Source organism: Leucoraja erinacea, chromosome 5 (assembly GCF_028641065.1).
Source record: "Leucoraja erinacea ecotype New England chromosome 5, Leri_hhj_1, whole genome shotgun sequence".
NCBI lineage: Eukaryota > Metazoa > Chordata > Chondrichthyes > Rajiformes > Rajidae > Leucoraja > Leucoraja erinaceus.
This window is the reverse complement of record NC_073381.1, coordinates 68,875,511-68,901,256: the sequence shown is the minus strand read 5'-3', so window position 1 is coordinate 68,901,256 and position 25,746 is coordinate 68,875,511. Positions and strand designations below refer to the sequence as shown.

The 25,746-nt window shown below is 42.2% G+C and overlaps 2 protein-coding genes across 4 annotated transcripts in view; one reads left to right on the top strand and one right to left on the bottom strand.

Annotated features, from left to right (window-relative positions):
* Positions 1-8,143, bottom strand: part of LOC129697375 (PC3-like endoprotease variant B) — a 1,319,937-nt gene extending 1,311,794 nt beyond the window's left edge. Inside the window, exons 1-2 of the mRNA XM_055635860.1 lie at positions 8,079-8,143; positions 6,652-6,768 (exon numbers count right to left, since the gene is read on the bottom strand). The gene's annotated coding sequence lies outside the window, so the exon portion shown is untranslated. The remainder of the gene's footprint in view (positions 1-6,651; positions 6,769-8,078) is intronic.
* Positions 8,144-8,252: 109 nt separating this feature from the next.
* mms22l (MMS22-like, DNA repair protein) overlaps positions 8,253-25,746 on the top strand; it is a 123,973-nt gene continuing 106,479 nt past the window's right edge. The window contains exons 1-4 of one of the 3 annotated variants that reach the window (XM_055635858.1): positions 8,253-8,363; positions 16,561-16,740; positions 21,843-21,968; positions 25,057-25,109. In XM_055635858.1, the coding sequence (XP_055491833.1) occupies positions 16,565-16,740; positions 21,843-21,968; positions 25,057-25,109 (355 nt within the window). In that variant the 5' untranslated portion in view covers positions 8,253-8,363; positions 16,561-16,564. Of the gene's footprint in view, positions 8,364-15,734; positions 15,856-16,560; positions 16,741-21,842; positions 21,969-25,056; positions 25,110-25,746 lie in introns of those variants that run through there. The other 2 variants (XM_055635859.1, XM_055635857.1) reach the window with 2 other exon arrangements.

Here is a 25,746-nt window from a genome sequence, read left to right as displayed (position 1 = left end):
AACATGAATGTAGTATAGTGTAGTTTTGTTTTGTTGCCACGTGTACTGAGGTACAGTGAAAAGGTTTTTGGTCGCGCTATCCAGTCAGCGGAAAGATGTCACACTCGCAGACGACACCACCGTAGTGGGCTGAATATCAAATAATGACAAGATGGATCACAGGAAGCAAATTGAGAATCACATAACCTGGTGCCAAGACAACAACCTTTCCTTCAACGTCAGCAAGGCAAAGGAGATTGTGACCAACTTCAGGAAGCGAAGCGGTGCACATACCCCGGTATACAATGACAGCACCGAAGTAGAGATGGTTGAAAGCTACAAGTTCCTAGGAGTAAATGTTACCAGCAACTTGCCTTGGGACAGCCAAGAAAGCACAACAAAGTTAAAGGGTTTAAGAAACCACACCAAACGAAAGTTTAACAAAATAACTTGAGGTGAGCCAAGTAACTGCAGATGCTGGAATCTTGAGAAAAACACAAAATGCAGGATGCACTCAGCAGGTCAGGCAGCATCTGTACTTTCACTTCATTGTCATAGCTCTATAGCATGGAAACAGGCCCTTTGGTCCACGAGTCCACACCAACCATTGATCACCATTCACATTAGTTCTATGTTAGCCCACTTTTGCATCCAAACCCAACACACTAGGGACAATTTACCGAGGCCAATTAACCTAAAACCAGTGTGTCTATGGGACGTGGGAAGACACCAGAGCCCCAGAAGGAAACCCACATGGTCAAACTCCACACATTTAAACTCCACACAGATGGCACCCAGGTTCAGAACCATAACCAGGTCTCTAGTGTTTTGAGGCTTCAGGTCTACCAGATAGAAGACACGTGATGTTTCAGGTTGGGATCCTTCTTCAAAATTTGAGGTGTTAGGTGATGGGAGCCCAAATAAGCCTTGGTGTAACGGTTGTAGGGCTGGCCAAGACAGTAGCTGAGGAATAAATGTGGCTTTCAGCACAAACTGGGCTAAAACAGAATGGCTGATTCCTGTTCCACCTTCTGTTAAGTTTGTCTGGAATATCTCGGTTCTTCTTATCTTTCCATAACCCCCATCCCAAACCCTCAGCCAATCAACGACAATGCTCCCCAGGACTCATCCACATTTCATTAAATATTAGAAATAGCAATTTATTGGTGGAATTGTGCTGGTATAACTTTGTGGTTACTTTAGAGCAAGGTAGATAATGGCTTCAATTCTGTGGTCAGTGGTTGAGTTGAAAGCACTTATAGTTGATATTGAATTTAGTATTGTTTTTTTAGTTGAGAGATACAGCACAGAAACTGGCCAAATGGCCCACTGAGTCTGCGCCGACCAGTGTTCTCTGCACACTAATGTTATCCTACACGCAAGGGACAATTTACATTTATACCAAGCCGCTGAGTCGCACCCTGGCCACTCCCTCTTTTCCCCTCTCCCATCAGGCAAAAGATATAGAAGTATGAAAACGCACACCACCAGATTCGGGGACAGTTTCTTCCCAGCTGTTATCAGGCAGCTGAATCATCCTACCACAACCAGAGAGCAGTGTTGAACTAATATCTACCTCTTTAGAAATGACATTGAATATCGCATGTCACTTCAAAGGGATCCCTGGCATCCATTATTGCATCACATCAGAATTTTTCATAGTAGTAAAGCAAAAAGTGAGAAGAATAATTTAGAATTATTGAATTATAGAATCATTACATCCCAGAAGGAGGCCATTTGGCGCATCAGATTCATCTGTCTATTTGTGGAGCAATTATGTTTGTTCTTTCCTTGCTGCTTTGTAATATTTGGGTTTTCTATTATTTATCAAACTCCTTGAGAACCTTGATTAATCTGCATCCACCATTCTCAGGCAAACCCAAATAATTCAGAATGTGAATGTTTTCAGAGAGCCCAGTAACAGGTCCTTTGACCATCTATCACGTACCATCTATATTCACTCCCTTTATCAGTACTTGATTCACAGATCCCTTCCTCAGATGTCCCTTGGTTCTGTAATTAAAAGAACTAAAATCTGTGACCTCAAAGTTCTCAAATTGTCTACAAATGGGAATAGTCTCTCTCAAATAACAATTATCTCTAAAAGAAAAGTGCTCCAAAGACTCATGACTCTCTGCCAGAAAATATTTTCCCTCATCTCTGTTTTAAATAGATGGCTCCTTAATTTGAAAAAGCTACGCTAGTTTTAGAATGAATGAATGAATGAATATGTTTATTGGCCAAGTATGTACGCATACAAGGAATTTGCCTTGGTGCTCCGCTCGCAAGTAACAACATGACACACAGTAAACAATTAAGAATAAAACATTAAAAAAATAAAACATTAAGAATAAAACATTAAGAAAGTAAGTAATTTTATTGGCCAAGTATTCACATACAAGGAATTTGCCTTGGTGCTCCGCCCACAAGTAACAACATGACATACAGTGACAGTTACGAATGACTCAGAAAACACTAAACATTAATAATAATAAAACATTAATGATAAAACACCATTGATCAAGCATGTGAACCAACAAAATACCAGATGTTATAGTTTGAACATGTGAATGAAATAAAATACCAGGGTAAAAGAAGGCTACAGACTTTTGGTTATTTGGTTATTGAGTAGAGCTACTGCTCATGGAAAAAAAGCTGTTTTATGTCTGGCTGTAGCAACTTTGACAGTCTGGAGTCGTCTTCCAGAGGGAAGTGATTCAAAGAGTTTGTGGCCAGGGTGAGAGGGGTCAGAGATGATCTTACCCGCTCGCTTCCTGGGCCTTGCAGTGTACTATTCGTCAAAGGGGGGGGGGGGAGGGGTGGTTGCAGCCAATAACCTTCTCAGCTGATCAAACAATTCGCTGCAGCCACCGGATGTCATTCTTGGTGGCTGAGCCAAACCAGACCGTGATGGAGAAAGTGAGGACAGACTCTACGATGGCAGTATAGAATTGGACCATCATTGCCTGTGGCAGGTAGATTAAAAAAATGCTGGAGAAACTCAGCGGCTGCGGCAGCATCTATGGAGCGAAGGAAATAGGCAACGTTTCAGGTCGAAACCATTGTGTTTCCTCAGCTGCCGCAGGAAGTACATCCTCTGTTGACCCTTTCTGACTGCGGAGTCGATGGTGGCCCCCATTTAAAGTCCTTGGAGATGATGGTTCCAAGGAACTTAAAAGACTCCACAGATGTGACCATGGTGTTGTTGATGGTGAGTGAGGTGAGGGGAGGGGGAGCTCTCCTAAAGTCTACAATCTATTCCACTGTCTTATGAACATTGAGCTCCAGGTTGTTACATAGAAACATAGAAACATAGAAATTAGGTGCAGGAGTAGGCCATTCGGCCCTTCGAGCCTGCACCGCCATTCAATATGATCATGGCTGATCATCCAACTCAGTATCCCGTACCTGCCTTCTCTCCATACCCCCAATCCCCTTAGCCACATCTAACTCCCTCTTAAATATAGCCAATGAACTGGCCTCAACTACCCTCTTTGGCAGAGAGTTCCAGAGATTCACCACTCTCTGTGTGAAAAAAGTTCTTCTCATCTCGGTTTTAAAGGATTTCCCCCTTATCCTTAAGCTGTGACCCCTTGTCCTGGACTTCCCTAACATCGGGAACAATCTTCCTGCATCTAGCCTACAGGTTTGCAGGGACTGTTTGAAAATGTCTATGTAGACCGGTGCCAGTTATTCGGCAAAAAGCTTGAGGGTAGAGGGGGAACCATAGATTTCAGGAGATTTCAGGCCTTTCTGTATTCTGAATAGACTCTCCACCTCCTCAATTTCTATTGTTGGTGATGGAGAAGTGGCCAGACTGATGTTGGGCAGCAAGTAGGGGGTGGGTAGTAGTCGAGGGCCCAGTCTTTGCAGACTGGAGACAGGCTGTGAGTAGGTGTGAAGTGGTGATTGGGGGGGGGGGGGGGGGGGGGGGGGGGGGGGGTGTGTGTTTCTGTTTATCGAACCTGCAGTAGTATCGGACCTCCATCTGTCTGAAGAAGGGTCTCAACCCAAAACGTCGCCTATACTTCTGCTCTTTAGATGCTGCCTCACCTGCTGAGTTTCTCCAGCATTTTTGAAACTTTCGATTTTTCCAGCATCTACAGTTCTTTCTTAAACACTGCAGTAGAACACGTTCAGGTCGTTGGTCAGCTGACCATTGTCCAAGGCGCGGGCAGCAAAAATGGCAAGCATCATAATCCTAGCCTATTGAGGTCATGGTCTGTGTCAGGTTCATCAAACTGAATCTGAAAGTCTGGGCAAGTTCAGGTCATATAGAGCTGAATGTCCAATGTATCTGACTAATTCCCAGGTTTATTATCAGTGGTGGCATGAAAGAAAATCATCTATATTATTTTCACAATCGTACTCTCTGATAACTGGATGTGCAAAGGATGTTCAAAAATGACACATAACTTCACAATAGTATTAAAATAAATATATTTTATGTTGGAAAATTATCAAATCATTCACTCCTTAGCAGAGTTGGCTTATTTTATGTGAGGTTTGCTTACATTTTTGAAAAATTGACAATTTTCTGACAATTTAAATCATGTGTTATTCTACATTAAAGAGATCACGAGGTCAATGCACGTGAAGTGCAGACTTGCAAGGAAAAGTTTCAGTATACCTCACTCCTCAGCTTACGTTCCCAAGAACACAGAGCCAAAACTAGTGTAAAACTGATGTTATACTATTTTGAAGGTAGACAAAAAAGCTGGAGAAACTCAGCGGGTGAGGCAGCATCTATGGAGCATAGGAATAGGCGATATTTCGGGTCGAGACCCTTCTTCAGACTGATGTCGGTGGTGGGGATGGGGAGGAAGAAGTGGAGAGTAGGCTGTGGGAGAGCTGGGGAGGGGAGGGGAGGGGAAGGGTTTAGTTTGATTTAGTTTTGATTTAGTTTGAACTCTGCAAGAATCATTATGTGTAAAAGCATTAGAATTACTGCTTTCTAAATATGGTGCTCCTTTAATCTTTCTTTTAATAGGTCCTCAATAGAAATAATAGAGGAAAAATATAAATGTATTGACTTTATTTCTTCTCCTATAATACTTTGTTGAAAATGTCTAATTTTTTATTCAATAAAAGCTTGCCTTCCTAACTTTAGTTCTGGAGGTTGATAAAATTCCTTGTCATTTTTTGAAGTCCATCTAGGTTTTGCTCAATTTCACTTAATTGGATCCATGCAAATATATAAAATATATCCGTCATCGTGACAATATGACTATATCATAGGTCAGTGAGAGGCAGGCAGGAAGGAGTCTTATGTTGTCCACAAACAAGTTCAAAAACATAATTCCAATAGTTGTGGTTTGGTGAAAGCAACCTTTTGGAAAGTACAGAGTGCTTATGGGAAAAGAGCAGCATGTAATGCAACTGTTGTCACGCTCTTGATTAAATTCTGTAAGATGAAATTTTTTCATTTACAGGAAAGGTAAATAACAAGTCTGATTTTCTTGCCACAAAAAATTGATTATCAACAGCAGGAAAACAAATTTACTGGAATCACATTAAGTGCGGACAATCCAGTTGGAACCTTAGGACAATGCATATTCACAAGACGCATGTAATTTGTTTGGTAAAGCAGCATTAAACTGCATAATAAGACACTCCAAGTCTCTGCAATTTCAGATGAAACAACTACAACCTAATAATGTTTTTGAAACAGCACAAGCTCGCTGAGAGTCTCAATGGACCATCCAAGAAGATGCAATTTCATTAGTTACACCATATACTGTGTTTGAAATATGTGTTCCAGCAGTTTAACATCCAAGTACTGCCTTATGGAAAACTAATTACTGAATCACTAAGAGCTCCATAATGTCCTGCATTAAGTATCACGCATCATACATAATGCATGTATAACAGCCTCTGCACTCTGATTACAGAGCACTGTCATTAAATGAGGAAATTAAAGATGTGAATAATTCACCAAGTGAGCTTATTTGTCATTGCTGTGTTGTGAAATTAGAAATTCTAATGGATGCAGCAATTTTCTTACTCAGTTGGCACAAAGAACAATTTTAGAATGCATTGCAAAAACTAAATACAATTGTCTTATTTCAGTGGATGTCCACTCTATTTCTATTTCTCGTAGGTTCCATTGGTATTGCAATCAACCTATTATTTTAAAGAACATACTTTTGTCAATAATGGTTAGCAAAATAATTCTACTTTGCATAAGGTAATGAATCAATTTATGATAATCATATGAATGATACTGGAATGTAAACAATAGAAATATTCTGAGAAATGTTACATAATACAATGTATATATATATATATATATATATAAAACTATATATATAAACTATATATATATATATATATATATATATATATATAAAACTATATATATATATATAACTATATATATATATATATATACTCTCTCTCTATATATATATATATATAGGGTCGCTTCTTGACAATAAATCACATTGCATTTACCCATGTAATATCTTTCCTAAATTAACACAAACATTTTCTTATTTTACACAGTCAGAAACAAACGTTTATTTTTTTCTATGCTGGTTGCTGGCAAAAAAAAACCCCATCACCTAACGACCCTGCTCCCCAAGGCTTTTCATAAATGTACTGAAAAAAAATCAATCATTGCAAATCTAAGTAAGGCCTTAAATATATATTAGGTCATACAGTACCTCTTACCTCAGTTCCACACAATGTTGAGATTTATTTCTGCGGATTTCCTCTAAATCCCAGAGACAGGGACAGAGTCCACTTGACCGCACATACAGTAACAGCATCTTCACCAAATGCTCCCAGCTGTCAGATAAAATATTATCAATACTAACAAAAATATATTTCCCCTCTGGAGAACTCTTTCTCTCTCTCTCATTCCCTCTGTCTCAAATCTTTGTGCCATTTCCTTCGGCGACATGAACCGAAAAAACACGGAATGTTGATGTTGCTCATTGCAAATCTGAAAAAGTCCCGGCTGATTTCCTCAAACCACTGGCTGACAGGACATCTGGGGAAAAATACATTGTAGACATTACAGCAAAAGGTGAAGGATTCTTTCACTGTGAAATGAGGGAAGCTGCATCAGATTTCTCTTTCTCTGTGTCTCGGTTTTTTTTATATAAGGAGGGGAATGCAGACACAATAAGAGAGAGGGAGAGAGGGCTGTCAGTGCCGATAAATCTGCATATGGAAATACGGGTTATCCTGGGTGCAATTTTATTTAACTGTGATGTACTGTTTTTTAATTAGACAAGAACACACACAGACAGAGAGAGCCCCAGCAAGAAGCAGCAACCGGCTTCATCTCAGGCGGAGTCACACAAACTAAGCGTACTTCATTTAAGTCCCCGGTCCGCATTTTGTTTTGATTTCAAGGGGGAAAAAATACTAATTATGGAAATTCTTTGTTAACCCAGTATTTACATTCACATCCTTATAGTATTGTTCAGCATCACTGCTTTTGAAAACGTGCATAACTGATCAGAGGCACAACAAAAGTTTAGCTTTCTTGCGTCTAGTTTCATAAAATCAGCATTCTTAAATAAATCATTATATAGAATATGTAAAAGCGGTAAAATCTACAATTTTAGTATTTACAAATACATTGCAATTATAATATCTTTGTTAAGATACTGTAGCTTTCAATTTAATAAACCTTTCAAGAAGATTCCGACTATCATTTTTTAAAGCGAAAGGTATGCACTCCTGGTTTACAAGTTGGTCTTAATCACTGAACAAGCACGATTTATTTGATTTCAGGTGATTGATGCTGACCAATTCATTCCGAAAAATAGGCACCCTTCTGAGCCACGTACATTTTTTTTAAAGGTGGGATGTTTAAAGGAGGGAGCAGATTTTTAACCATACTTTCCGAGGATAAAATTAAATATTTCACGCATCGGTGTAAAAAAAACACTTCAGTGAGTTTGCTACTGAGAGTATTTTCCGTTTAGGGATCACGCCACAAAAGCAAGATGAAAAGGTACGTGAGTACACCATTAATACTGGAAGAAATTATTAATTTTCAAGCACCGATATGAAACCAGCGAAATTTCAATGGAAAAATGCGAATACAAATCCATATCTGAACACATCTCTCTGTATGTCTGTACCTTGTTCTGTGTGGGGGGGAGGGACGGTCATTTTCCTTGTGTGAGTAGAGCGGGTCAATACAGACGGTCCCTGGCTGCAGGGAATGTCTCAGAAATGTAGCAATCTGAAGCTCCAGCCAATCACAAAGCTCCTGGTGCCGGCATTCCAAATCCCCGACCAATCAGCGGCCGGGGGCGGCCTGTCGGCCGATGCCAGTGCGCATGCGGGTCCCAGGTCACGGAAGCGCGGGAAACAGGAAAAGGACAAACAGCAGAAAAAAGACAGAAAGGAGACGAAAGATAGAGGTACTGGTGATGTAGACACAGGGGAATGCAGATGCTGCTTTACCAAACGGGAAAATCACATAGACTCGCCATGCTCGTGTTGCCAGTGGCTGCTTTTTATGTTGATAATGAGTAACTGTCTCAATGCACAGTCTCAGTGCACACTGTCTCGGCAAACACTTGTACTGTATCTGAGATGCTTATCCAAGATGTATCTAAGTGTTTATGGATAGTGATACTTGTACTGAATTGTCTACGCAAATGAATTTCACTGTATCTCGGTACATGTGACAAATAAAATACCATAACCCAAGTTTCTAGGAAGGAACTGCAGATGCTGGTTTAAATCGAAGATAGGCACAACATGCTGGAGTAACTCAGCGGGACAGGCAGCATTTCTGCAGGAAAAATGTTCCCAATGTTGGGCGAGTCCAGAACCAGGGGCTACAGTCTTAGAATAAAGGGGAGGTCATTTAAGACTGAGGTGAGAAAAAACGTTTTCACCCAGAGAGTTGTGAATTTATGGAATTCCCTGCCACAGAGGGCAGTGGAGGCCAAGTCACTGGATGGATTTAAGAGAGAGTTAGATAGAGCTCTAGGGGCTAGTGGAGTCGAGGGATATGTGGAGAAGGCAGGCACGGGTTATTGATTGGGGACGATCAGCCATGATCACAATGAATGTCGGTGCTGGCTCGAAGGGCCGAATGGCCTCCTCCTGCACCTATTTTCTATGTGTCTAGAAGGAATGGGTGATGTTTCAGGTTGAGACCTTTCTTCAGACCATACCAAAGGTTTTTAATGTAGGTCTGAAGAATGGTCTTGACATGAAATGCCACCCATTCCTTCTATCCAGAGATGCTCGCTGACCCGCTGAGTTGCTCCAACATTTTGTGTCTGCCTTTGGCGGAAACTAGCTGGACTGCCTTCCCAGGCTGACGAGCCCCAACTGCCTGAGACTCGTGGGGGCGGGAGCGTCTATCTTCCCGTGCAGGTCTATAGCACCTGCTCACTGCCCAGAATATTATGTTATGGTTGTACCAGAATGCGGTGAGACCATATTTGGAATATTGTAAAGATAGACATAAATGCTGGAGTAGCTCAGTGGGACAGGCAGCATCTCAGGATAGTAGGAATGGGTGACATTTAGTGTTGAGACACTACTCCAGAGATGCTGCCCATCCCGCTGAGCTACTCCAGCATCTTGTGCCTATCTTCGGTTTAAACCAGCATCTGCAGCTCCTTCCTACACATGTGGAATATTGTGTTCAGTTTTGGTTACCCTGCTATAGGAAGGATGTCATTAAGATGATAAAGAGGAGATTATTTTAGAAAGGGGTGGTTGTGATGACAAAAGCAGATGTGGCAATGGAGATGTTATTGATATGATATGATATGCCATTTATTGTCACTATACATGTACAATGAAATTAAAAGCTGCTCGTACTCAGTGCATACATATAATATAGTACAAAAAACAAGAAACAGAAAACAAAAACAGAAGGGAGAAGGGGGGGGGGGGGGGGGGGGGGGGTTGGTGCACAATTCTGCGGCGCTATGTACATATATACAGATGGAAGTCCGGGTGTTGGGCTGTGAAGTCAGTGCATGTGTGAATTTGAATTAAGAGTAGTTATAATTTTCGGAAAACAACTATTCCTGAGTCTATTTGTCCTGGATTCATGGGATTCATGGGAGTTGGTCATGTTGACAAGTGCAAAGCTGTGGGTTATATACATGAAGGTATGTGAGGGGAGGTGTAGCCTTTTGGAGAAAGGGCAGGCCATAATGTAAATAGTTATAGTAAGTTATAGAGTCATGCAGTACAGAAACAGGCCGTTCATCTCCATTCATCCATGCCGACTAATTTGTCTGCATTTGGCCTATATCCCTTAAAACCTTCCTAATCCATGTACCTGTCCAAGTGTCTTTTAAATGTTGTTCTTGAACGTGGGTCAACTATTCCCCCTGGCAGCTCATTCCTATACTGACTACCCTCTTAGTAAAAAGGTTGCCCCTCAGATCTTTCCCCACTCGTATTAAATCCATATCCTCTGGTTCTTGATTCCGTCCCTGTGTAAAAGACTGTGCGTTTACCCTTTAGATCTTATAGGGCGGCATGGTGAGTGACGCAGCGGTAGAGTTGCTGCCTTACAGCGACGGAGACCCGGGTTTGATCCGAACTATGGGTGCTGTCTGTACGGAGTTTGTACGTTCTCCCTGTGACTGCGTGGGTTTTCTCCGAGATCTTTGCTTTCCTTCCACACTCCAAAGACGTACAGGTTTGTAGGTTAATTGGCTCGGTATAAATGTAAATTGTTCCGAGTGTGTGTTGGATAGATTGATAAAAATACATCTATTGATGCTCCTGAACACATCATCAGTGATGTAACCTGGGGTCATTGGATGTTTCGGGTCTTTCAACATCAGACACCCTCACCCAAGCGACCCTGCCGTGGTTGATCAGACCACGACTTGTGTTCAGGTGGTATTCGCTCCTCCCCATGGACCTCCTCTCCTGATCCAGAGCCATCTTGAGGCTTTCTCCACTGCCTCCGTCAAGTCAAGTCAAGTCAAGTTTATTTGTCACATACACATACGAGATGTGCAGTGAAATGAAAGTGGCAATGCTCGCGGGCTTTTGTGCAAAAGACAAACAACAAAACAACCAAACAAATTATAAACACAATCATAACACACATATTCTTTTACATAATAAATAATGGAAGGAAAAACGTTCAGTAGAGTTAGTCCCTGGTGAGATAGGCGTTTACAGTCCGAATTGTCTCTGGGAAGAAACTCCTTCTCAACCTCTCCGTTCTCACCACATGGCAACGGAGGCGTTTGCCTGACCGTAGCAGCTGGAACAGTCCGTTGCAGGGGTGGAAGGGTTCTCCCATGATTTTATTTGCTCTGGAGTTGCACCTCCTGTTGTATAGTTCCTGCAGGGGGGCGAGTGAAGTTCCCATAGTGTGTTCGGCCGAACGCACTACTCTCTGCAGAGCCTTCTTGTCCTTGACAGAGCAATTCCCAAACCAGATGGTAATGTTCCCGGACAAGATGCTTTCCACCGCTGCTGCGTAAAGCACTGGAGGATCCTCGGAGACACTCTGAATTTCTTCAATTGCCTGAGGTGGTAAAGGCGCTGCCTTGCCTTACTCACGAGTGCTGAGGCGTGTGATGCCCATGTCGTATCCTCGGAGATGTGGACTCCCAGATATTTAAAACAGTTCACCCTATCCATAGGATTCCCATTTATCCTCAATGGAGTGTACGTCCTCGGATGATGTGCCCTCCTAAAGTCCATGATAAGCCCCTTCGTTTTTTTGATGTTCAAGAGGAGGCTGTTATCCTGGCACCAGAGTGCTAGATCAGCCACCTCCTCCCGGTAGGCCTTCTCATCATTGTCTGAGATCAGGCCCACCACCACAGTGTCATCAGCAAACTTAATTATTGAGTTGGAGCTGAACCTAGCCACACAGTCATGTGTATACAGGGAGTACAATAGGGGGTTGAGGACGCAACCCTGGGGTGATCCTGTGCTCAGGGGGAGGGACTTCGATGTATTCCCTCCCATCTTGACTACCTGGGGCCTGGCGGTGAGAAAGTCCAGGACCCAGGCACACAGGGAGGTGTTGAGCCCCAATTCCATTAGCTTCCCGGCCAGCCTGATGGGAACTATCGTGTTGAAGGCTGAACTGTAGTCTATGAACAGCATCCTCACGTAGCCCCCCTTCTGGCAGTCCAGATGGGAGAGAGCGGTGTGCAAGACCTGGGAGACCGCATCGTCCGTGGTGTTCTTGATGGCTCTTATGTGTTAGTGTGCGGGGAATCGCTGATCGATCTGGACTTGGGGGCCAAAGGAACTGTTTCTGCACTGTATCTCTAAACTAAACTAAAACTAAATTATTTACCTCTATATGAATTTCTGGGTTAATTGTATTGTATGGATTGGAGGTAGAGAGAGTTGCCCTGTAGGCATAGACAATGGCTAGCCATACTGCTAAGTACTGAGATAGATATGGGCTGGCCATACTGGTAAATCCTGACGAAGAGGCAGAGAAACTGAGCATTTGGAGAAGGCTTAAGAAAGAACTGCAGGTGCTGGAAAAATCGAAGGTAGACAAAAAAGCTGGAGAAATTCAGCGGGTGAGGCAGCATTTTATGGAGTGAAGGAATAGGTGATGTTTCGGGTCGAGACCCTTCTCATAAGGCTGGTCAATACTCAGGGATTAGGAAGGATAGGTCAGATAGATAGGGGACCAGTCATACATCCAAGGGCCACAAAATTGCTGGAGAAACTCAGCGGATGCAGCAGCATCTATGGAGCGAAGGAAATAGGCGACGTTTCGGGCCGAAACCCTGCTTCAGACTGATGGGGGGTGGGGGGGAGAAGGAAGGAAAAAGGGAGGAGGAGGAGCCCGAGGGTGGGGGGATGGGATGAGACAGCTCGAGGGTTTAAGAAGGGGAGGAGACAGCAAAGGCTCCTCCCCTTCCTTAACCCTCGAGAGCCCTTAATGCCTTACTTTTGATGAAATTCAGCGAGCAAACGCGATAATTCCCGATATTTTGGACCTTTAAATCTCCACGGCAAATGTCCGCTGTTCACTTCCGCTGGAAGTGAACAGATTCACAACTCTCTGGGTGAAGAAGTTGTTCCTCATCTCAGTCCTAAATGGCCTACCCCTTATTCTTAAACTGTGACCCCTGATTCTGGACTCCCTCAACATCAGGACCATTTTCCTGCATCTAGCCTGTCCAATCCTTTAAGAATTGTATATGTTTCTATAAGATCCCCTCTCATCCGTTTAAATTCCAATGGATACAAGCCCAGTCGACCCATTCTTTCATCATATGTCAGTCCCATCATCCTGGGAATTAACCTGCACTCCCTCAATCGCAATAATGTTCTTCCTCAAATTAGGAGACCAAAATTTGCACTCAATACTCCAGGTGCGGTCCCACCAGGGCCTCACAATCACTCTGTTCATCATTGCTGTTAAGGCTCTTGCTATTAACTGTATAGTGTCCCCTTGCATTTGACCTTCCAAAGTGCAATGCCTCACACTTGCTCAGATTAAAGTCCATCATGCTTTTCGCTGCCCATATCTATATCTGATCTATCTCCTGCTGCCTCATAATGGCAATCTATTTCACTTTCTTAACAGCCTTCTTCATTGTCCTCAACTGCATCAATTTTTGTGTTGCCTGCAAATCTATCGATATGGGTAAAATTACATTTTGTGTAAAACTACCAAGTCACTGTGCATCCCAGGCATCTTAATCTTCTGAATCAGCCTGCTATGAGGGACTTTAGCAAATACTTTACAAAAATTCATGCAGACAGAAAGAAAGAGAGATAGTCGTGCAGATAATATGCCATGATGCATACAAGATTATAAGATACTAGTCCAAGTGCAGACCCGTTGGGTCTGTTCCCACAACGTGCGGTTGTGGGGGGGGGGGGGCGACGCGGCATGCAGCGTCACACACACTAACTATCCCCCCCGCACTCACGCTAATTACCCCCCTTGATATTATATTAATATTATTAATTTGCTCCTTTTACCCCATAACCACCCTATCTACTGACGCATAGCCCCCAACTTGCAGTCACATCTAGAGAGGGGGAGGGAGGGTAGTGAGTGAGGGGGGGGATGAGAGACACAGAGAGAGGGGCAAGGGGGAGAGGGGGTGGCGAGGAGAGAAGAGGGAGGGTGGGTGAGAGGGGAAAGGTGGGGTGGAGGGGAGGAGAGAGAGGGGGTGAGAGAGAGGGGAGGGGGGAGATGGGAGGGAGGGGAGGGGGGAGATGAGGGGAGGTGGAGAGCAGGGAGGGTGGAGGGAACGGGGGTAGGGGTGTGGAGGGGAGGGGGGTTTAGGGGGAGGGACGGTGGGGGAGGGGAGGAGGGGGAGAGAGAGAGAAGGGGGAGTGGAGAGGAGAGGAGGGGGGGAGAGGAGAGAGGGGAGGGGAGGGAGAGAGGGGGGGGAGGAGAGGGGGGAGAAGAGGGGGGGGAGGTACAGGAGAGGGGAGAGAGAGAGGGTGCCTTTTTATTTCAACTCAAACCCCCCAAACAACCATTTGCAGGCAGTGCTTTTTTACTTTAACCATATTTTCATTTTCAAACCACATTAAGGGTACTTACTCACAGTTGTGTGTACATGTGTTCAGTGTTATTCACAACTCAGAGAAACGTGACCCTCTGCCTTCCTCCAGCTTGCAGACTAATTGAGGCACACCACTTCCTGGTTTTATAGTCCATCCCCCCTGCCGCCAGCGGGGGCAGCAGAGAGAATGGGGAATTTTGTAAAATCATTAATATCTCTGTCATTTTTCATCGACTGGAAAAATCCTCGGCACACAAGCGGCGGAGGGGGGCTCTGAGCGAGGTGGCCAAAAATGACAGCCGTAGGTGGCGGCGTTCTCTCGGAAATCGCAGCACAGATCGCCAAAACCGGTCAAGAACAGACTTTTAGTAATATATAGAAGAAGATAGAAGTAGGTGCGTTTTGGAGTCATAGAGCGTGAAAAGAGGCCCTTTGACCTAACTTGCCCACACAGAGCAAGTCCCATTTACACTAGCCTCTCCAGCCTGCATTTGGCCAACATCCCTCTAAACATGTCAAGGAGAGTCCAAAACTTATCTAGGATTGGGAGAGTCGAGGACCAGAGGTCGTAGCCTCAGAATTGAAGGACGTTCTTTTAGGAAAGAAATTAGGAGAAATTTCTTTAGTCAAAGGGTGGTGAATCTGTGGAATTCTTTGCCATAGAAGGCTGTGGAGGCCAAGTCAGTGGATATTTTTAAGGCAGAGATAGATATATTCTTGATTAGTACAGGTGTCAGAGGTTATGAGGAGAAGACGGGAGAATAGGGTTAGGAGGGAGAGATAGATCAGCCATGATTGAATGGCGGAGTAGACTTGATGGGCCGAAAGGCCTAATTCTACTCCTATCACGTGACCTTATGACCTATCCATGTACCTGGATACCTGGATTTTATAGGGAAGGTGATCAGTTCTAGTAAGGGAAATAGATTGTGATTGTGAGGCAGTGAATTGCTTTTGCCACCAAAACTCTAGTATCAGTAAATGTAATCTGGAAAAAGCCTGCAGCATGCAGAATTTCTTGTAAATATTTAATCTGAAAATTATCTTTTGCCTATCTCTACTATTTTGACATGATAAGTTCATTCATAGTTGGTACTGTAATTGGAATAATTTCATGTTTATGACATTATTCCCTGTTCTGTAGCTTGATGGTTGTAAAATAAAACCTGTGTCTGAGCTGGAGGCCAAAACAATTGAAAGCTGTATTATCATTTGCGCACGGTGCCCCAAGGCCTGCTGGATCTCCCGGTCGTGAACCATTTAAACTCCCCTTCCCATTCCCATACCAACAGTTCTGTCCAGGGCTTCATTGACAGAGTGAGGCCACACGTACACTGGAGGAACAGCACTTCGTATTCCACTTGGGTAGCTTATAACCCAATGGTATGAACGTTAAATTCTCCAGTTTTAGGTAACACTTCTCCCTTTTCACCCCAGACGTTTTCCTGTGTTCGCGCACCCACCTCTCCCACGCCCCTCATCTGTCTCCTTACCACCTGTCCCCTTTCACCCATATCCCACCCTCTGGTGATACATTTCACTCCACACCTCTGCTCTCCTTATCTGACTCCCCTTATCTACTCCAGCCTTTGTCCACCCATCGACCAATAAATAGACCCCTCACCTGTATCTATCTATCTATCTATCTATCTATCTATCTATCACTTACCAGGTCTTGTCTCAACCCAATACAATACAATACGATACAATCAGTACAATCAGTTTTATTCGTCACTTGCACGTAAAGTGCAAGTTAAATGAATTTCCCAACAGCAGTACAATGAAAAAGAACACACAAAAACACAATTAAAATATAACACAAACATCCACCACAGCATTCATCACTGTGGTGGATGGAACAAAATTTGGCCAGTCCTCCTCCATTTCCCCCCGTAGTCGGGTCCTCAACCCTCCGCAGCTGCCGCTGCGGGCGTCCAGATGAGTGAAAGTCAAGGTAAGTCCTGACCTCTTCTTTTTCAACTCCCCCCATTGCAATCGTTCTGAAGGAGGGTCCCGCCCCAAAATCTTGCATATTCATGTCCTCTAGAGAAGCTGCCTGACCTGCTGAGTTACTCCTGCACTTTGATTCGTATTCAACCTCAATGTTGTTTTTCAGGAAAATGGACGATGATTTTGGAGGATCCCTGACTCCTCCTGTCTCTCCATATGAAATAGAAGGAATGGAGACAGATGTGCAATGTTGCAGACCTCCTTGTTTCTCCTGCTCCTTGGGCCAACAAGATGCAGGAAATCCCTTTTCTGCTGAAGGCTATGTAGCAAGTGGATCACTAAACCGGTACATACATAAACTAGTGTTGTGCAACTGTTATATTACTGTTGGTTAAAGACTGCTAAATCGTGGAGGAAGTGTTTAGTTTAGTTCATTGCCACGTGTACCAAGGTATAGTGAAAAGCTTGTATTTTGTTACATGCTATCCAGTCAGTGGAAAGATTATGCATGATTACAATCAAGCCGTCCACAGTGTATAGATACAGGTTAACAGGCATAAAGTTTAGTGCAAGATGAAGTCCAGCGGTAGATCGTAGCTCAGGACTGCCTTCTAGTTGTTGGTAGGATGGTTCAGTTGCCTGATACCAGCTGGGAAGAAACAATCGCTGAATCCGGAGGTGTGTGTTTTCACTCTTTTGACCGCCAATCCCCATTTCCAGGTTTGTCACCAGGTGGAATTTCTTCTGATGCAGGAAGACCTCAGAACCTTGTTCGGCAGCAGCTGCCTGAAGTTATAGCTGGGAGGATCTTTGTTGCTATTGTAGATATTTTTCTTTGTGCAAGGTCAGTTGTGAGTCTGTACTCACTGCAAAATCTGGACCATTGGAAAGCATGGTGGAGTGCAAGTAAATTGAAATTGTGTTTGCCATTCATGGATTAATTTACAACCTAAGGTTACATAAAATTGGCTTGCTAAATTTTTTTTTTCTTTTTTAGTTCTCAGGTAATCTAATTGAATTGTCAGGGGGCTATGGGTAGAAGGCAGGAATGGGGTTGAGAGGGAAAGCTAGATCAGCTATGATTTAATGGGGGAATAGACTCGATGGGCCGAATGGCCTAATTATGCTCCTATCACTTATAAAATGCTTTAAAATGATTTCATTAAAAAATAACTATTTCCTTTGAACGTAATCAAAATTTTGGTAGAAAAATTAGAGAAGAACTTTTCAAACGGGGGGAAATCTGAGAAGAACTGCTCAAAATGTATAGGGACATTTGAAAAATGTAACACTGGTATTGAAGGATTTTTATTAAGTAACGGTATCCATTAAAAATGTAGCAAAGTCAGTTATAAAATAACAAAATGGTTATACATCAGAAGGAGGCCATTCAGCCCATCTAGTTCATATAAGCTTTCCTTGCAGAACAATCTATTTCCCATCTCTTCCACTGTAATTTTTTTTCAGTGTAAATAGAGTTGCAATGTGATCTAACCAAAACACAGAAAGACTGTGAGAAAATAAATTCTGTGTTCCCAATTTCCTGTGAATTGAAGAGGAATTTCAACCATTCAATCTAATCTGGAATGAAGTGCAAACGACTTGGCTGGTGTTCTGTTGGATGAGTTGTTCTGTTTTTAGAAGGCTCTTTTTTAAGTGTGTTTACAAATGGAATCACATTTATAAGCTGAAGTAAATCTAGATTCAGAAACTAAATTTGAGTCACCTTGTAATCTCTAAGATGCTGAAGTAAATTTTGAAGGCAGAATTCATTTCATTGTTGTCCTTTCCACATCTTCTGGATGTCTCAAAAGACATCAGAACTTGTGAAGTAATTTGAAGTTTATCTCGCTCTTTTTGTGAATAAACTTGTAACAATTGATTTTCAAATGGCAAATACTGGAAGGGGCGATTCAGATAAATGATCATTATTTGTAAGAAGAAAAATCTAGATTCAGATGCTGGTTTTGAGTCACCTTGTAATCTCTAAGATGCTGAAGAAGGCAGATAGACAAAAGAACTTGTGAAGTAATTGGAGTGACCCAGTGGGTTTTCAAATGGCAGGAAGGGGCGATCAGATAAATGATCATTATTTGTAAGAAGAAACTGCAGATGCTGGTTTACACCGAAGATAGACAAAATGCTGGAGTGACCCAGTGGGTCAGGCAGCATCTCTTGAGAAAAGGAATGGGTGATGTTTCGGGTTGAGACCCTTCATCAGAATGAGACTGATGTGATCATTATTTTTCTTTATGTTAATTTAAGAGTGACTATTGGGCCAGAAAGACATGAGAATTCACACTCACCTTTGGAAAATCTTTTTTGAGCAGACTGATCTGGCCCTTGGATGAGCTCTCCTTAAATAATCCACCCCATTATCCTCAGTACAGGAGTGTAATATTAGATCATTATAGACAATAGGTGCAGGAGTAGGCCATTCGGCCCTTCGAGCCAACACCGCCATTCAATGTGATCATGGCTGATCATCCCCAATCAGTACCACGTTCCTGCCTTCTCCCCATATCCCCTGACTCCGCTATCTTTAAGAGCCCTATCTAGCTCTCGAAAGTATCCAGAGAACCGGCCTCCACCGCCCTCTGAGGCAGAGAATTCCACAGACTCACAACTCTCTGTGAGAAAAAGAGTTTCCTCGTCTCCCTTCTAAATGGCTTACCCTTTATTCTTAAACTGTGGCCCCTGGTTCTGGACTCGCCCAACATCAGGGAACATGTTTCCTGCCTCTAGCATGTCTAAACCTTTAATCATCTAATATGTTTCAATAAGATCACCTCCCATCCTTTTAAACTCCAGAGTATACATGCCCAGCCTCTCCATTCTCTCAGCATATGACAGTGCCGCCATCCCGGGAATTAACCTTGTAAATCTACGCTACACTCCCTCAAGAATGTCCTTCCTCAAATTAGGGGATGAAAACTGCACACAATACTCCAGGTGTGGAGTATTCCATTATTGAAAATACTCCATTATGTGCTGAGTTTGGCTTGAACATAAAGGTCTGATTAAATGGAGAGAGCTTACCTGATTAGTCACAGTAATCAGTTTAAAGACTGGCTAGTGGTGTTAAATGCAGGCAAGTGAGGTGCTAGATGTTGGAAAGCAGATCACAGCAAGACCTTCACTGTGAATGATAGGGACCCGGGAGTTTTGTGGAGCAGAGGGATCTAGGGTCACAGGTAAATTGTTCCTGTAAAAGTGGCATCAGAGATAGATAGGGTGGTCGAGAAGGGGTTTGGGACGTGGGCTTCATCAGTCAGGGTTTAGAGTAAAGAAGTTGGTATGTTACATTACAGTTATATACAACATGCTGTTGAGGCTGCAATTGGAGTATTGCGCTCTGTTTTGGTCTGTGCTATAGGAAGGATTTCATTAAGCTGGAATGCGTGCAGATAATATTTACAATGTTACTAGGACTCGATGGCCTGAGTTATAGGGAAAGAATGGGTCAACTGGGGCTTGTATTTGCGGGAATTTAGAAGGATGGGTGGGAATCTTATAGAAACATATAAAATTCTTAGAGGATTGGACAAGGAGGATGCAGGAAAAATGTTCCCAATGTTGGGGAAGTCCAGAACCAGAGGTCACAGTTTAAGAATAAGGGGTAGGCCATTTAAGACTGAGATGAGGAAAAACGTTTTCACCTAGAGAGGTGTGAATCTGTGGAAATCTCTGCCACACAAGACAGTGGAGACCAATTCACTGGATGTTTTCAAGAGAGAGTTAGATTTAGCTCTTAGGGAATCAAGAGAGATGGGGGGAAAAAGCTGGAACTGGGTACTTTTTGGATGATCAGCCATGATCATATTGAATGGCGGTGCTGGCTCGAATGGCTGAATGGCCTACACCTGCGCCTATTTTCTATGTTTCTATGAAAGGTTTGGCAGGCTAGGACTTTATTCCTTGGGGCACAGGAGCCTAAGTGGTGATCTTATAGAGGTGTATAAAATTGTGAGGGGGATTGATGGGGTGAATGCACAGTCTTTTACTCAGGATAAGGGAACGTTCCAAAGGACAAAGGTTTAAGGTGAGGGGAAAGTTGCCCTGAGGGTCAGATTTTTCACACATGGTGAAGAGTGTATGGAACGATCTACCAGAGGAAGTAGTAGAGGCAGGTACCACAACAACATTGAAAAGGCATTTGTACAGATTCATGGCTAGGAAAGGTTTTGAGGGATATGGGCCTAGCATATACGGGGCATGGATAAGTTGGGCTGAAGGGCCTGTTTCCCTGTGGTAAGACTCGATGAACCCTAATCACCCTATTGTTAAACTATTGTATAGGAAATATTAGGAAATGGGCTGCCTCCTCCCCCACCCCCACCCACCACCATATTATAACAGGGATTGCAACTGTTTTAAGAATCAGTGTCTATAAAACACGATGCATGTCTTTCTGTCATTACTCCAGATACCACTTTGGAGACTATAGTGCAAAATGTACGGCAATGCTCTGGTGTAAACCAACGCCACATTTCATTTGCTCTCTCAAATGGAGTTAAATGATCCCATGACTTTATTTCGAAGAAAAGCAGGATGACTATCCCTGGTGTTCTGCCGATATTTATCCTTCAATCAATACCACTAAGACAGATTATCCAATTATAATCACATTGCTGTATGTTGGGTTTGTTTGACAATTGTCTGCTGCATTTCCCATATTATAACAGAGCACACAATTCGAGAAGGAATCCATTGGCTGTGAAGCTGTGAAAGAAGTTAAAAAAGTAGATCATTTTCACCATTGCCAAAAATATGTGCTTTAATTCATCAGCTTGCTATGTTTTATTGTGCTACTGGCACTTTATTTATTGCAGAGAATTTGCAAACTGAAGTTGTTTTGAAATTCATTAAGTTCAGTATTTTCAGTTAGAATCTGGCACTGAATTGCACCAAACTTTCTAAATGACTCTCTGGTGCAGTAATGCTCAATTAGCAAACGCAATTACTTCTCTCAATTTTCATGCAGCAAAATATTTTAAAATGGTAAATGTTGCTGCTAAGGTTGCCCTTTATTGGGGTAATCTTCACATTGATCCCTGAGTAGAGTAGATCAGCTGCCCATTATGAAACCTGTCTGAAACGAAGTTAATAGGATGAATACAGTCACGATTCTACATTAAACGGGTAATTTTCTCCAACGGATTATTATCCAGGGAATCGAGGTGATGATTGTCCCTGTATTCCCGTTTTAAGAATCATTAAGAATTGCCATAATTATTCACTGTAGAAAAAAGTGCATTTTAATTACCAGTGACTTTAAATTTTGCTGTAGATTCACAACTGCTGCAGCTTTCAGTAATCATGCTTGACAGTTACTAATTGGGTTTGTTGTGCATATTTCTGAAACATGATTATGACTTGATTCCCCACATATATTTTTACTGATATGCTGGAAGAAAGAATTAATTTAATACCATATGCTCTTTTAAGATTGCTTTTAAGATTGGATCCTTCCCCGACTGGATATGACGCTGATACGGTGGATATATTTGGTTTTCAGTGGGTGACTGAAATGGCACTTGTCGAATCACCAACTCTTCTGTTTGGCTTACTGAGGTATAAATGCTTGTAATACCATTGTGATTAAACCTTCACCATTATATTGTGCACTCAATGAATTAATGCCGTGATTGTCAGCATTATTGTGGATTCTGTTATTTGAGGAATGGTAATGCTGCAGAACTGATTCCACTGGTGATTCGTAAACTAGAAATGATACTTTGTATGAAGTTATTTTCAGCCTAACAATGCATTTGAATATTATATTATTCAAAAACTAAATTAAATAAAATCTTCCCTAATGTTTCACCAATCTGTGATAAATGCCTGTGTCAAGAAGCTACCATAGCGCACTCTTTTGTTTTTTGTACAAAAATCCAAAAATTCTGGTATGAAATATTTGATATTTTTTCAAAATTGATCAAAATAAAACTGGTACCAAAACCAGAATGGATTATCTTCGGAATATCGGAAGGTAACCCTGAACTAAACGTGTTTCAGAAGAATTTATTTAATTACGGGCTAATAATGGGAAAAAAGCTTATACTTAAATTCTGGAAAAATGCGCCCACACCAGCAATAAAAATGTGGATATCAAATATGTTTGAAACATCTGGAAGAGATGAGATTCCTCTTAGCAGGTAAAGCAGACCAATTCCAAAAGACGTGGTCTATGTTTCTGGACCTATTACAAGTATGAGGTGCAATAGTAATTTAAATAAACAAATAAATAAATAAGTGGTATCAGGACCTGGTAACGGGAGGTAAAACAACAAAAACAGACTTGGTTGGTAGTCCCCTTTCTGCGGAGTTTAATGTTATAATAGAGCGATTGCTCCTATTCTCTCTTTCTTTCTTTTCTAGGATCTATTTTCTCAATTTACTTCCTTCTCTAACTTCTTTTCTAAGGGGCTTTCTTTTCCCAACACTCTTGCACTTCACGACTCTTGCGCACTTTCTTTACTTTCCTTACTTCTACCTTTTTCTTAAAGCTCAAAAAAAAATGAAGCGGTACAAAAAATGTATTAAGATATATGTGTTGTGTAGTATTGTAATTTACCGTACTTCTAATAAAAAAAAAATAAATAAATAAAATAAAAAAACAATGCATTTAACGTTAAAACTGCAATTTTAGCTGTCTTTTCTAAGCTGAATTTCAACAACAAGTCAATTTTACCACCAGTTTATTGTTTAACTACGGCACCTAACCATTATTTAATAATTCATTCAACTTTAATTATGACAAGAAATGTGACTTTATTGGGAACAAAAATGTTAAAATTCTATTCTTCAATTTATGGAACCTAGATAATAGAAACATAGAAATTAGGTGCAGGAGTAGGCCATTCGGCCCTTCGAGCCTGCACCACCATTCAATATGATCATGGCTGATCATCCAACTCAGTATCCCGTACCTGCCTTCTCTCCATACCCCCTGATCCCCTTAGCCACAAGGGCCACATCTAACTCCCTCTTAAATATAGCCAATGAACTGGCCTCAACTACCCTCTGTGGCAGAGAGTTCCAGAGATTCACCACTCTCTGCGTGAAAAAAGTTCTTCTCATCTCGGTTTTAAAGGATTTCCCCTTTATCCTTAAGCTGTGACCCCTTGTCCTGGACTTCCCTAACATCGGGAACAATCTTCCTGCATCTAGCCTGTCCAACCCCTTAAGAATTTTGTAAGTTTCTATAAGATCCCCTCTCAATCTTCTAAATTCTAGAGAGTATAAACCAAGTCTATCCAGTCTTTCTTCATAAGACAGTCCTGACATCCCAGGAATCAGTCTGGTGAAATGCCGTCTCTGCACTCCCTCTATGGCAATAATGTCCTTCCTCAGATTTGGAGACCAAAACTACGCAATACTCCAGGTGTGGTCTCACACCTATAATGTATTTTGTTTGCTTTTGGAAATGTTCTGCCCTTTTCACTGGGGTCGATGCTGGGGCCACTACTCTTCACATTGTATATTAATGATTTGGATGAGGTTGATTGAAGACTTTGTGGCCAAGTTTGCAGATGATCCGGAAATAGGTGGAGGGGCAGGTAGTGCAGAGAAAGCAGGGACTCTGCAGAGGACTTGGACAGGTTGGGAGAGTGGGCGGAGAAGTGGCAGATGGAATATGATGCAGCTAAGTGTGGAGTCATGCATTTTGGCAGTAGGAATGAAGGCGTAGACTATTTTCCAAATGGGGAGATAATCCAGAAATCGGAGGTGCAAAGGGACTTGGGAGTGTTGGTGCAGGATTCCCAAGAAGTTAATTTGCAAGTTTAATCGGTAGTAAGGAAGGCAAACGCGATGCTAGCATTTATTTCAAGAGGACTAGAATACAACAACAGGATGTAAAGCTGAGGCTCTATGATGCGCTGATCAGACCACATTTGGAAGATTGTGAACAATTTTGGGCACCACATTTGAGGAAGGATGTGCCGGCTCCAGAGAGGGTCCAGAGGAGGTTTACAAGAATGATCCCAGGAATGAGGTGGTTAACATAAGATGAGCGTTTTACTGGGCCTGTACTCGCTGGAGTTAAGATGGATGAGGGGGACCTCAATGAAACTTACCAAATAGTAAAAGGCTTGCTTAGAGTGGATGTGGAGAAGATGTTTCCACTAGTGGGAGAGTCTAGGACCAGAGGCCATAGCCTCAGAATTAAAGAAGTCATCGGTTGCCAAGCCCAGATTTGTTCTGGCCTTTTTCTCGCCTACAATTAATAAATCACCATGGCCACCATCACAGGGCAGCTATGGGCCATTGATAAAAAGCAGCCTTTCTCGTGACACACATATCTTCAGGGTTAATATTTTGAAAACATGATGTTGCATGTGTGAATTTGAATAGTAGGAGATGGCAAATGGCTTTTAATTTTAGGGGACCAATAGGTGTAAAATTATTTACTTAATTAAGTGATTGTGGGAAGGAAGGTTGTAAAAAGGGCGATAAAGATGGGGCATAAGTGTTCTTGGGTGGCTGTAAGAATAGCTTGCATTCCATATCTGCAAACCTACTGATGTCAAATAATTCTGCAAAGCAGATCTTCAGCAATCCAGTTTCGTGCGCTAATTTTTGAGGATCAGCTCCTTTTAAATTGATTTTTGAAATGCAAAATGCACATGACGCTATTTAAAACAAATTTATTTTTCAGACAACAAATCAGCCATTTGGAAGATTTGGCACAGAGAGGTTCATGTGATTTTGGCAAGTATAAGATTTAATGGTTCCATTCCCCAATCGCTTCCTCTCCAGTCTCGATAGTCAGTCAGCCATACCATTTTGAGTTGAGTTAAAATATCCAAACTTGTACTAACATATACTGTTGTCAAATTTAATTTAAAGGCTAAATTATAATGGAAGGACTGAGACATATTTAACAAATTTAGTATGGGGATTTAAAGATTTTTATTGTTAGTCTTTGATTTCCTTATTGTAAAACATTCTATAATATGTGCCTTAATTTTCTTGAACAATTGCCAGATACAGGTGCACAACCTTTTATCCGAAAGCCTTGGGACCAGACACTTCTCGGATTTCGGAATTTTTCGGATTTCCGAATGGAAGATTTTTAGCATAGATTAGATAGGTAGCGTGGGCGGCTTGAAAAGTCTGGAGCGGCTGCCTCCTCCCCGGAGACCGGGGAATCATTGTAAATCATTGCTTAAATGTTAGTCAGTTCGTTTGGAGGGATTTTATGTGGTTGGGGGGGGGTGAAGGGGGAAACTTTAATTCTTAGTCCCCTACCTGGTCGGAGAGGCGGGGAGCAGGCAATGCTTTGCCGGGTCACCACAGCGCTCCGGAGCTTACTGCACGGCGACCAGGTAAGGCATTGCCCGCTCCC